Source organism: Dreissena polymorpha, chromosome 6, assembly GCF_020536995.1.
Source record: "Dreissena polymorpha isolate Duluth1 chromosome 6, UMN_Dpol_1.0, whole genome shotgun sequence".
Taxonomy (NCBI): domain Eukaryota; kingdom Metazoa; phylum Mollusca; class Bivalvia; order Myida; family Dreissenidae; genus Dreissena; species Dreissena polymorpha.
The window spans coordinates 26,457,315-26,471,382 of record NC_068360.1 but is presented as its reverse complement, the minus strand read 5'-3'; the positions used below and the strand labels follow the sequence as shown (position 1 = coordinate 26,471,382).

Here is a 14,068-nt window from a genome sequence, read left to right as displayed (position 1 = left end):
AAAATATCAGGACTTGTATATTAAATTACTTGAAAAAAGTTGTTAAGTTTTAATATTTTCAGTATATTCGGTAGGCTAGTAAATTTTACTTGGCACAGCTAGGTACCAGGTAACTACCAGTTAACTATAAAAAACGCATGTAGATTGATCATCATCGTCACGTGGTAAACACAGGAATGCAAATTGTGCATGCGTAGTGAATTGTATATATATTATATGTATAATGATCAATCTTCTTGCATTATTTATAGTGTGTATATCGTTATGTCACCTATTTTCGCGATGCACTTTCGATTAGTCATCGCGAAATTTTATTTCCGAATATACTGAAAATATGATTTTTTCAAGTAATGTAATATACCAGTCGTGATATTTAAATTAATATAAACTAATAATTGTAAAAAAAATACGGTATTTTAGAACTTTTCTTTTTCGTCAATCGCGGTTGACGGTCCCTTTAATGCACCTCTTACACTTTCGATCGCTGACGAACAATAACAATATCCACACCGCTTATAAATATAATCAAATTTATGTTTGTTTTATTATATCTGAAATATCATTTATAAAAATATTATATCAGAAAAACTACGGCTAATTTATTGTTTTGTTTTGTGGGATTGTCAGTTTTTAGTCTTCCGACCACGTTTACTCTGTTTCTAATTCGTATAATTATAAAGATGAAATTATATTAATTTATATACATGTATTTGCACTAAATACATATTCGGATTTTTTAAATCGTTTTATTGACTGAACAAAAGACATAATTAATACATGGTTTACGTCATTCTATACATAGATGGTGACGTCACTACGTTATTGTCATTAAGACCGATGTGTTCACAATGCTGTAACCAGTGTTTTGCAAACAAGTAAGTGCGCATGCGCGGAAAATCCCGAATGTAAACAATAACATTCAACTGGTATATACCTTTGCAAGGTACATAGCTTATCTGGGATAGCGAAATTGGGTTATGAATTAGCACAAAGTATATCTAGTATCTAGTATGCACACGACGTAGCCAATGTTAGTGTTCAAAACTTAAGTAAACACTTTCAAACAACGCATAAAAGCAATTTAACAATCGAACTACGATGTCGTTTAACGTGGAGGAATTTATTAACGTTTACAAACCTCACAAGGAAACTGTGGATTATTTGCGAGCTAAATACACGGGCGACTTTAAAGCGTTCGACGATGACGTTGAAGCAGCCAGACAAGCCGCTGTGGACACGGCTACGAAGTTCGCAGGGACGGCCAGTCTTGATGGGAAGGAGACGGAACTATTTGTACCCTCGGAACATGTGCCGGGTAGGCTTTGCACACATACGTCATTGTTTTTACATTAAATTTGTTGTGAAAAAAAGTGTGTTGCGTTGAATTATTTTTCTTTGTTAAATTGTCGATTTTGTAAATGGAGTTCTGTTGATAATATTCTTTCAACTTTGATACTATGTTATATTCATTTTGCTATTTTGTAACAAGTTGCGCATCCGTAAAAAATACTGAAATACCATACTGTTTTCTATTTCTATTCTGCTATATGTATTTAATTTTCGGCCGTAAGTTATTGATTGCTTCGCTCCAATCTCGATAACCGCATGATGTAGTGAGCCGATAATTTACTTGTGATGTAGTACTGGTTGTATGCTGCGCAGAGCATTACACCAAACCCCTTTACCACTAAGATACGTATACTCACGCATTTGTACTCCCTTATAAAGTTATATTTAACATTTAATTTAATACTTTTCTTACTATATTCAAGTTTTTAAGGCCTTATTTCCAGCCCTTAGATACTCATGAACAGCAAACAGCATAAAACCTGAACAGCTTGCGAGTTACTCGCAGGCTGTTCTGGTTTTAAGCTGTTTGCACATTGCAATTTTCACTTTGCTTCTGAGTGGAAACTGTTTAATACCGGTATCACAATTTTCAGATGGCATTCCAGTGACAGTATATACACCGGAAGTGTGTCGACAGCAAGGGGCGCCTCCTACAATCTTGGTTTACTTTCATGGAGGTGGGAACGTGACGAAAGACCGGAAAACACAAGCAACCATGGCAATCCGACTGGCAACGTATCTTGCTCTTCAATTTGTTTCATTCACCAAGTTGTATTTTAATATATTTTATATAAATCAGTTCTCGTACTAGAACGCCTCGAAAATGTGGATAGAAAACGTTGACGCTTTTATTGATATTGAAGTACTGTTTAATTTATGTCCCGTGTCTGTTTGTCGTTGTTATTGTGTGTTTGTGTGTATGAATGCGTCTCACGAGGTTGTTGCAATGAGGGTTTTGGCTGTATGCAGTAATACATGTACATTTTAGCGGTCCTCTGTGAAAAGGGGGTTTCGTGCATGTGCGTAAAGTATCGTCCCTGATTAGCCTGCAGTCCACACAGGGACGACACTTTGCGCTTTTATGATATTCTTCGTTTCAAGAAAGTCTCTTCCCTGCAAAAATCAAGTTTAGGCGGAAAGTTTCGTCCCTGATTAGCCTGTAATGTGGGACGACACTTAACGCACATGCATTTAACCCCATTTTCACAGAGCGCGGCTCCTTGGTATTTAACCATCGCTTTTTGTATTGTTTTATTGTTTCATTATTTATCTACATATTTAACATACAGCCGATGGTTGTTTTATCTTCTTTTTTCCTTATACATGCATGTTTGTATTTAACGAACGCTAGTTGCATTATCTTATTTTGTCCTAACATATGACCGCCATGAATATACATGTATATGCGAAAAACCCAAACGCGGTACCAACAGACATCGAATATATGTTCGTATATTCCAGAATGGTTCCATGTATACTTGTTGACGTGGAATACCGAAGGTCTCCGGAGCACAAATTTCCGGCCAGTAATGAAGACGCAAAGAGCGTAGTGGCGTGGGTGGCTGCAAATAAAGCATCGCTAGGTGGCGCTTCTTCCAGTAAAATCGGCGTTTCCGGCGATAGTAACGGCGGAAGGCTAGCTGCTGTCATGTGCTACGATCTTCCAAGAGTCGTTGATTTTGCAGTAAGACGTAAACTTTATTGTTCGATTTTAAAGGAAATTTTATTTTGTCTTAGTAGGTTTATATTGAAACATGCAATAGCTTTCCCAATTGTACACATTTATTTTTAGCTCACGACAGACAGACGAGCAGACGGACATACAGTTTTATTCCCACCGCAAAACAGCCAATACATATAGCCATGCAAACATGATGAACATGATAATGTGATAAAATACAACAGGAGCGTATATTGCTCCGTGTTTTCGTGCGCACTAATTCATTGATTACACGTATATTTATATTATTTAATTAAATTAATTAATGAATTTATGACCACATTAACCTTTATTTCTAAACACCGTGGTTTCTAAAATTGACAGTCCACCGACGTGAGTGATAATATTAATCGTCCGCTCGTTTCCAGGTACTTATCTACCCTAAAGTATCGTACCAAGACTACCCATCTTGCGATGAATTTAAGGACGGGCCTCTTCTGCCTAAAGTTCGCATGGATTGGTACGAGCATAATTGTGTATTTATTTTCTTTTTATATCTGATTTTCTTTTAATCCTAAGTAATACTAGTACAATCTTGTGAATTTTATAGACCATAGAAGATTATTATCACGAATGATGACTCGATAACGTTTGGCATGCAAACATATAAAATGGTTTATGGATGTCTAAATTATATTCAAGAAAAAACAATATATTTTCAAACAAATTAATTGTGTTCTAGGTTTTCCAGACTTACGCTTACTGAAGACGACTACCGAAACCCCCGGGCCTCTGTTGTTTTGCAGCCGGACCACAGCGTCATGCCCCCGACCCTGGTGCTTGTAGCGGAACTGGATCCCCTGAGGGACGGAGCGCTTGGTACACTTATACAAATAAACCTCGCTCTGAGAAAACAGGGCTGAATGCATGTGCGTAAAGTGTCGTTCGTGATAAGCCTGGTCGTCCGCACAGGCTAATCAGGTCGTTCGCACAGGCTAATCAGGTCGTTCGCACAGGCTAATCAGGTCGTCCGCACAGGCTAATCAGGTACAACACTTTCCACCGTTATGGTATTTGCCGTTTAAAGGAAGTATCTTTTTCGCGATAATACAGTTAAGGCGGAAATTGTCGCCCCTGATTAGCCTGTATGGACTGCACAGGCTTATCTGGAAGTACACTTTAAGTAAATGCTTTAAGCTCCATTTTCCAAGAGCGTGGCTCAAATAAATTGACTGACCCGTACTACAGAGGGGTTATACTATAATATGCACATTGCTTTACATCCATACTGTTAAACAATCTGGTTGCTTTTTGAACATTAACTAACCGTCAGAGCTGCAATTTCTTAAAGTTTAAACTTTAGATGTAAGATCAAAATGGACGCATACACATTTATTACACCCCCAGATGCAACTTACTCTTTTGAAAGCCGATGCGCAACGTGCGCAGCGCAAATTATATCGTTTTGTAGATAAAAATTGTTCGAACGAACACGGTGATATTTGCATTAATATTTATATTTTGCTTATTGACACAGATTACGTGAAGATATTGACAGCCGCCGGTGTTGACGTCGAGATGGAGCTGATAAAAGGGGTACCACACACCTTCTGGACTTTACCAGGTGAGTGAATTCCTGACAGCATTGGGGCATCCTTATTGTTAATGCAATGCATCTTATTCAACCCCACTTTTTTTACTGCATTTTGCTAATTATACTTCCAAATAGTACGATTTAAAAGTTCTTGCTGGGTTGTTGTTCCGATTTTGAATGTTCGATCATTTATATCATATTCACACACATTTACTTATACGTTTTACAGTATTCACTCATATGCGCTAAATTGAATTCAAATTAAGTAAATTATCTGAAGAAATGTTAAAAAGGTATTTTCAATAGGAAAGCATGACATTGCTTATTCTTTTTAAAGATGGAATCGTACTAAAGGTTGCAACAACGTTTAGCCGAGCTACGTACCTTATTGTTTGGCGATGTTTATAGTGGAAACAAACGACATTCTTGGAGTTATGTACATGCTATTGAATATTGACCAAACCACCGAAGCAGATTGAGTCCTTGGTTTATATAAAATCGGTGTCTAAAGCAATTTTGTCTCACTTCATCTGTCAAATTTTCTCTTAAATTTATCAATCTTCATACTCTTAATCTTAAGGGGTGTTGTTTTCTTTTTGTTATTAAAAATCTTTTGTGCAATGTTTTCACATCTCATTGATCTTCTTGCGTTAGGGATTATTGGCATACATAGCTTCTGTCAGATTTAAATAAATTATGTGAAAGTTGTAAAGTGATGTTCAACAATAATCATTATTTTGTGCAGGAGCCTTCAAAGAGAACTGTCAGCGTTCATACGAGCGTGTAGCGGCATTCATCCGAAAACAATCCTTGTGAACCGGATGGGACGATTTTTGTGTTGCTTTAACTCACTCTCATTTGTATATTTGTAAAAACATCTTCCTGATATTTGATACTGACTCATTTTTTCATCCTTACATGTACACATGTATTTGAACAAAAGTTACATACACTTTATTGCATAGAAATAATCACGCGACTTGATTAACTTAGATTGTGAAATGTTTTCTTAAGATTTAAGAAATATAAGTATACTACGTTTCCAAACTCAAGCCTGCATCGCCTAAGTCAAAGAACGCCGGAAAAGGTGCTTTCAATGCTTGAACCCAAGACCTCTGGCTGAAGAAGCCAGCCATCAGACTTAAGGTGCCCAGAATATATTTTGATGAAAATAATTATTAGATTCGGAGAGAAATTTAATTTTGTTATGGCATTTCAATCGCTAGTTATTCATTAATTACACATTCTGTCAACACATACTGTTATTTAAATACTTGACAAACATACGCATTGAAGATGCCCATTTGAAATCAGTGATAAGTACGGATCTTGCCTTGTTTGTTCCGAGAGTAAGTAACTGCAATTGTTTGTGTCTTTGCATCATTGATCTTGTGTATGCATATTTAAGACAGAAGATCGAATGCAACTATGGTTGTTTCTATATATGAGGTAGAGCTTACCGCGATATGCAAATCCACGCAAACTCGAGAAGATGCTAGAAATTTCGAAAAAACGTATATTCGCCATTGTGTTATGTGTTTTTAACGTTTATCACTTTTCTTGAACAAATAATAAATGAATAGCGTTGAATATATATTTATTGTAAAATATGTATATATAACAAGCATCTCAAACACTAAAGATTTTCATTCTGCTTCTTCTATGTCGTCTGGTATTTTACTCCGCAAATATCTGCAGTTCTTCCCAATAGCTACCACCTCCTTCCGATCCGCTATCTTCATCGTGAGCTGCGTGGGTACATATCCGGTTTGGATCTCGTCCGAGATCGCCTTGATCTTCTCCTTCCGTTCAAGCTTTTTCTGAGCGGCGGACCGCGCCGTCTTCTTAGCATTGTGTCGATATGGATCAGTAATGTTCTTGTTGTCGTAATACGACGTCGAATACAGCGGGTTCTTTCGCTTCACCTCCAAACGACGCTCGATGGACTTGATCTGCGAGTCCCTAAGATGCGTTTTCAAGTGTGAAGTTTTCAGTAAATCCAGAAAGATCAGACTCTGGTTTGATTCAAGGTTGGTCTTTGTGTAGCTCATCTGCAGGTATCTCATCCCATACTTAATCGGTGTCAAGGAGGTGTTCGTCCTACTGAAGTTCTTGCCTCCACCGTGAATAAAGGTCGTTGCTTTTTCCAACGCTGGGTCATAGGTTTCTGACTTCCGGTTCGCGCGCGAGACTCTTTTGCTATATCTGCTACCCGACTGTTCACCAGGGTCGTCACCTTTACATGATCTACCACTGTAAGCGCTTTCCTTGCGAAGTCTACAATCGGTCTCCGTCAAGTTATCCTCGAACACCGGCTTTTTGATTACACCAATTTTCCGCTGAACTTGCAGCCGACCATGTTTGGCGCTTTGATGCTCCGTAGTTGTCACACGTTGACAACTATTTTCAGTACCTCCAGGCTCACGTTTGACCTCAGCATATTTGACCTCACATGTTGTGTCAGCAGAACATGGTCGATCTCTTTCATGGCCACTATTCAATCTCTTATCACGGCTTAATGCGGCTTTTGCTAATTGTGGTTTAGTTCTAGATATTTGTAATTGTCCATCACCAACATCTTCAGTTGAATCCGCTCTATCAATATCTCGAGTATAATTTCCCTCGACAGTTGAACATCTTGCTGGAAATGTATCAAAGGTGTAAATATAGCTATTACTTCTATCTGTGTCATTCACAGCATACTGAAACTCATACTCCAAATCCACTTCACTGCACGTGCTCGCGCTGTCTGTGCACGAGGGCTGGACTCTCCCGTTCAAAACACTCGGATGTCCATTATTCGTGCGCATCCCATTCTTTATTTGAGCCTGTATTATAGCAATATTTCTAGCATTCATCACTGGGCGAACGTCTATTTCTTTTTTAGATGTCATGCTAAAGTTCTGTGTTTTATATTTATCATGGATGAAGAATGCACCAAAATGAAATGCTTCAAATGGTTGCGACCTGGTCGGTATAGGCTTTATTGACAGTCAATGGTTACTAATGGCATATACAGAGGTAAATGAGCTACTGTAAAGGGCTTTAAGAGATATAGCTCTGATTTATGACCCTCTTCTGAACGCTGTGTAAATATATTTATTGTAAAGATGAAGTGCGAAAATGCATTAGTTTCTGGCCAGGTTAAATGTGCTCCTGCCATAGTATACATTACGAATGAAATTCAAAATAGCGGACTCGTTTAACGGTTTGGTCTGTTCTTAATCGGGTTATATCCATTAAAACATTATCACCTAATACAGTAGACCGTTTATACATGTTGCATATAATTGCTATTCTAAAAATCGCTCGTGATTCCTGCACGCTGTTCGACCTGCACAACGTAAATATAGAGGCTTTAAACTTTGATTACGGCAAAGTTATACATTCTTTGTTTGTGATTTGCAACGTTAGTCGTTAAGACGTAACAAGAAGACATTCTTTTCCGTCAAGTAAGTTTATTTTAAGTATTTTAAAGCATGTACACGTCCATGCATGCAGACAAACATACGGTTCTGTCTCGCCGATTAAAAATCTTACCCACAAGCCCAATATGGTGATGTCGCTTTAAAGGGCAACCCATATAAATATACTGATAGTCCTGCATCAAGTGCTTATTCTGTCCACGTTTATGACGACCATAAATTTCGAGCTGATACTTCCAGTATTTACTTTCTCTCTTTTAAGTGATGATTAATAATCTTCGTATAAAATAACTTCAGGTTCAATTTTATAGCGGAGAGAAACCAAAGGAAGCGCTGCAACAAATCAAGATTCAATGTGAATCAATCGAGCTCTAACGCGACCAAACCAACCTTACAGGGCTCAATTAACAATAGTGCTCGGAGAAAAAACACACATGCTGCGTATAATTGAGTCGATCAATTTCTTTTGCCAAAGTTTGCCAGAAAATTGCATCACATATTAATGAATGGTTTGTTAAAATTGTGTTTATTATATGTGCTGATATCAATAATGACAACAATGTATATAGTCGATGTATATACTCTTTATAATTAAAACACACACTAAGATTAAAAACGTTGTAAAGATTGGTTAAATATTTATGTTTACAGAGCGCTTGTATTTGTTGAGACATTTGTGCTGGTTTGGCGTAATTGGGCTTTATTGGCAATTGCCGGCTCGGGTAGTACTTAAATGTAACCCAGGTACTCTTAAGTATACTTAAATGTACCCCGGGTACGTAAAACATACTAAAATGTACACGGGAATTCAAACGCTAAATTGGTCGTTGTCGGCTTTTTCTCCAAATTAATGATGTTCATATTATTACCAAAATTTTGTTAAATAGCCAGTACAGTATCGAAACTCATACTCAAAAAGAATTTTAAGGCAGGATTTGTTCAAGGAGATTTGGTTTCGTATTCCGTATAGCGTTTTAGACGTCGGATTTTGTGCGGTAGTAAAACTCGGGTACAGTCTAAATTGGCCGGATACGTTTTAGTATATGTTCCGTACCAGGGCTACATTTAAGTGCACTTAAGAGTATCCGGGTTACATTCAGAGACGTAGGTGTTATTAACATCTCTGGTACATTTAAGTTATACCGGAGCCGACAATGACCAATCGAGCATTCGAGCCTCGATTGGGCTCAATGTTTCGTGCTGAGCCGACAATGACAAATCGAGCTCCAAGAACTTGCACTCTGTTCTTACCGAGCGTGTACGGGGACATGTTCACACATTTGGATATTATATTTTAAATCAACAGCTGTGTAACTTAAATTAACGAACACATCTAACACATTTGAAATTCTGCAAAATAATGAAAGGCAGAGAAGTTGATTAAATAGATTTGCACATACATGGATTGTTACAAACGCTGTATTTATTTTCTCGATTTCGATTTCTGACTATTCATTAACAACGCGATCTCTAAAAATATCATAAAATTCAAAGCCAGTAGTAGTTATTTGCTAGTTTGAATATAATGTCAAGATTCTTTTTTCATTCCATGATATTTTAACGTAATTTTGCCAATCTGTTAAAAAGTCCATAAATGATGCTTAGTAAATTATACAGGCGCGGTTGTACCGGAGGGCACGAGGGGCACGTCTCTCGCCCCCATCTAAAACCTTATTTTGTGTGTGTTTTGTGCAACAAACATAGCCAGGTGTTCTGATATCCCCGATTTCCGACAGAGAAAGCGGCCTCTGCTATAAACATTTACAACCTTACGCTCTACTATTCACCTATTTGACGTTAACACTCGATTATCACCGTATCAACTATCTCTCTTGTGCCATGGGCACTTGTATGTTTTGAGACGCTTGTTATGTTAACCAAATTTATAATGAAGCATGTACTTTGTGCTTTTCAATAACCGTATTTGCAGTCTAGATAATAGTGAGGTGATTACGTTTTAGTAAGCACGTTTTAGTATATTTACTGTATCCTGTGTACATTTAAGTAGACTTAAGAGTACCCGGGGTACATTTAAGTAGTACCCGAGCCGACAATGACCAATCGAGCGATAATAACCTGTTTCAAGTTTAAACAGAGTGATAAGTTTGTAAATCACACTTTGAAAATTATGATTTTATTTATATTGTTTACTTGTTGAAATGTTGAATGTCATCACAATCTAAACAAGATAAGTATTGATGCAAAGCATCAAAGGGCGTCGGGAATTTCAGTGTACAAGGCACTCAATGAAGTTACATGGAACGATTTTTTTCTACTGTAAATATTAATATATTGGCCGATTATTTTAAACAAAATAGAAAAAGATACTGGTATAACCATTATCTATGATTTTGTGTTATAACCCCCAAATAACCCTTATTAATGATGTTGTGTTATAACCCATAAATAATCATTATCTATGATTTTGTGTTGTCACTCCAAATATTTCATAGTTCATTTTATTTACATTGATTTCCTTTTTTACTGGTATCCGTGTGCAGTTTTCATAAATGGAACAGAACTGTGTAGGTTTTAAAAAATCTGCTTCATCTTGTAAGCGTAATTTAATATTTTTCTCAACTTCAAGGGGAGATGATTCTGAACTTATTCTTACGTTGCTCATTTACGATAGGGGTTGAGTACTCATTGATATGAAAACACTGTAAAAGTTTGAAAAAAATTGAATGAAAACTGTAAATTGTATAAAGAAGCTGCATTTCACAATACTTTGAAATTCAGTAAAAGATAATAATAGATTTATTGCTCCGATGTTCATCATTTTCAATAGGGTTCGAGTAATACTGATATAAAAACACTTAACAAGTTTGGAAAGATTCAGACGAAAGTTGTGAAATCTTTTAAACAAGTGGAAATTGTTTATTTTGTCAAATTTAATAGAAAAAATTCTGGATGTTTTGTGCAGATGTTTCTCATTTTAAATGAGGTAAAAATGCTCATTGATATGACAACACTGTACGTTTGGAAAGAATCTATGAGAAAAATGTTGACATAATCACCTAACCAAGCAGTTTTTCACTTTTATTTTTAAATTCAAAGAGACATAATTCTAGACTTATGGTCCGATATTGTTCATATAGAGTTTTGGTTGGGTTCTCATTGATAAAAAAACCTGTGAAAGTTTGGGAACAATCGGATGAAAATTTTGGACTTCGAACAAGGTTTTCAAAATTTCTCAACTTCTAAGGAAGATAACTATGGACGTAATGGTCGGATAATGCTAAAGGGCCCATACCACCTGGATAATAATACGTGTCGCGCTTCGCGCTCTATATGTGGTTCTTAAAAAAAGAACTCCGAGGAGTGCTTGACTCTAGGGAAACGGGTTGCTGGGACACAGCTCCTCCTTGATAAGCGACTGCTTCCTTTATCGCAACGCATTGTTACAATCAATAATACGTGTCGCGCTTCGCGCTCTATATGTGGTAGGGATAGGCCTATGATAGACGAACATACAAATACATCGATAATAGATGTGTTGTTTGCATTTATTTGTTAATATAAAATCACGTGTATTTTTTATAAGATATTTAAGTGATGAAAGAAATTTTAATTAACGTTGTCACCACGTTGCATCCATTAATTTAAATAAAAATGTCAATTGTAGTAAAATGGATTTAAAATGTCTACATAAAATAAAGCTTTATTATATTTATTAACCTGACTGAAAAAATTGTCAGCCGCCGATGTGTTCCGTTCGTGCCGGAACCCGGGATTGAATCGGGGGGGCCTTTAGATGACTGTTGCGTAAACAAATTTAGTCTAACGCTCTCCCAACTGAGCTATTCCGGCTGACATTCACTTATGTACTGCTATTTGGTGAAGTTGTGTATAGCGATCGTTATTTTATGTCTATTATTAAACTAATACATTGTACGTTTTCGTACCACTACGCCTTCCAATAAACTTGCTTGCGCGATAGGTCGTCAAATATCGTACTACATTGATTCTCCACTAAATAAGCAAATTAGAAAAACACAAAATAAATATATTTTGATTATGTTTTGTTTTTATACAAAATATCATTTGTTTTATACAAAACCAGAAAGATTCGCGTATTTGCCCAGTCCCTGTGATCTTTCCCCTATGATCAGTTGTGGATCAGTTATTAATTAAAACAATTAGCTTTGCATATTTGGCAATAAATGTTGTAATAAATGTAATAGGCATAAATGCAGTACTTATTTACATTAATTTAGACAAAAAATCACCACTATGCAAGATATTCTTAAAACAAAAATATAAACATTGATCCGTAAAATAACTTTTCCTCCCATAAGCCAAAAAAAGCATTACATACTAGTCGCCGCCCTTCAGGGCGACGCCAATAAAGACTAAACATATTTAAACGGGCATGTTTACAGATTTGTGGATGTATTAAAGTTTATCAGATAGTGTCTTATTTTACTTATTTATGTTGAAGCTCCATTATTAAGTATCAACATATTAATATATGATCTTTCATTGAACACTTCTCGCCGCCCCTCCCCCGTTGTACAGTTGAACAAATGTTGTTCCCTCCATGATTTTTTTTTATATTAGTCCCTGTCACGTTATTGTTATATCGATCCGTTAGACTTTTTAGACCACTGCAAATACAACTCAAGCTCAAAACATGGTAAATATAGGCCTATCTACTACTTTAGGTATAAATTTAGCCTTTAAAATAATGTAAGAGAAACATAAATAATGGTTTCGTTTTTCCAATAAAAATCTATTAATTGTGAAATAACATGCGCATATTAACAAACCTTATCAACCAATCAGAAGGGCCGATACTATGAGAAACTATGTACATCATACTGATTACTATATGGGGCTTACTGAATACTCACCCAGTATTTTGGAAAAACATTACCGATTTGTATGCAGTTTTTGTTGTTATGTTCAAGAATACACATTAAAATATAGATTTAAGTATTGAACATGTATGTTTTTAAAATATTTTCACTTAAAATATTTAGATGTTTTCATTAAAAGGACAGACGTCTGAACTGAGTTGGTTCCTTAAATATATATGTTACATCTTTTTTATAGAACGTGTGTATATTCTGTATAGATTTGGGTTTACGTTATTACGTTGAAAATCAAAATCAAAAAGGAAAACCATAAACCAAATTCAAGTCATGTGATGATATATTTGTTATACGACTGTTAAACCTTATATCGTACACTGGCCTCACTTTACAATGATTATTTAATACACACCCATACAATTTTTTTCTTTATAAAGTTAGTAGCATGTGCATCGCATGTTGTTAGTAAAATGAGTGAAAATGTCCTCACTTTACCGCATTTTACCCCCATAACTTTTGACCCAGGGGTCAGATCAAAATTCCAAATAGTGCACCGTCGAACATATGCTCATTGCTACCATGTGTGTAAGTTTCAAGGTTCTAAAGCTAATAGTGTAGAAGGAGATAGTGGCCTGGACGGACGGACATAATGCGGAGTTAAAAACAATATACCCACGCTTTTAAAAGTGTGGGGATAATAATAAAGAAAAAAAAAACACTATGCGAACCATGCATTTTGATTGAGTTCGATTTTGTAAGTGTGAGCTTCAAAAACGTTTATTACAAATTGGAAATTCCCTCAAGATTAGAGTGTGAGGACGATGACAAGAAGGATGCTGTCAGATTGGTAATAAATTTAGCGAATCTCTTCCGCATGTGTAAAATATTGTCGATTCATGATCAATTTAGTTCCGTTCCACGTATGTTCTTTCTTATATCAGCAATGAAGATTCACTTTATTGGGTAATCCCACACGATTCCGCAGGCGCCACTTAGAAAGAATAATTATAACTGACTGGTAAAATACCCCAGCTATATTGTTTCATTTAAGCATTAGGATTGTCTCTTTACAAAAGCACCGAGTTTATTCACCTCCGTCTATTTTACCGCTGTCATCGAATGGGGTTTAACTAGATTAATAAGGCACTGCGTGCTTTAGAAACCACTTTCGAGTGAAAAGGCGAGAAGAATACTTCGAGCGTATCAGTTTTCATAATTATGGTTT

At 36.2% G+C, this 14,068-nt stretch overlaps 1 protein-coding gene and 1 non-coding gene across 2 annotated transcripts; one reads left to right on the top strand and one right to left on the bottom strand.

The window, feature by feature from the left end:
- The first annotated feature begins 1,004 nt into the window (after positions 1–1,004).
- On the top strand, positions 1,005–6,194 carry LOC127836131 (esterase LipI-like). Its single transcript, XM_052362561.1, has 7 exons — positions 1,005–1,315; positions 1,944–2,085; positions 2,812–3,034; positions 3,439–3,530; positions 3,753–3,889; positions 4,548–4,634; positions 5,350–6,194. The coding sequence occupies exons 1-7, from the start codon at positions 1,099–1,101 to the stop codon at positions 5,418–5,420; spliced, it is 969 nt and encodes a 322-aa protein (XP_052218521.1). The 5' UTR covers positions 1,005–1,098; the 3' UTR covers positions 5,421–6,194.
- Positions 6,195–11,747: 5,553 nt separating this feature from the next.
- On the bottom strand, positions 11,748–11,839 carry Trnaf-aaa (transfer RNA phenylalanine (anticodon AAA)). The gene is given in 2 exon segments: positions 11,748–11,785; positions 11,803–11,839. It is a non-coding gene; the product is annotated as a tRNA-Phe (tRNA).
- Positions 11,840–14,068: the final 2,229 nt, after the last annotated feature.

Coding starts and splice junctions, on each gene's coding strand:
- LOC127836131 (XM_052362561.1), top strand. CDS start 1,099: ATGTCGTTTAACGTGGAGGAATTTATTAACGTTTACAAACCTCACAAG. Junction 3,531..3,752: donor CCTAAAGTTCGCATGGATTG/GTACGAGCATAA, acceptor ATTGTGTTCTAG/GTTTTCCAGACTTACGCTTA. Junction 3,890..4,547: donor CCTGAGGGACGGAGCGCTTG/GTACACTTATAC, acceptor TTATTGACACAG/ATTACGTGAAGATATTGACA.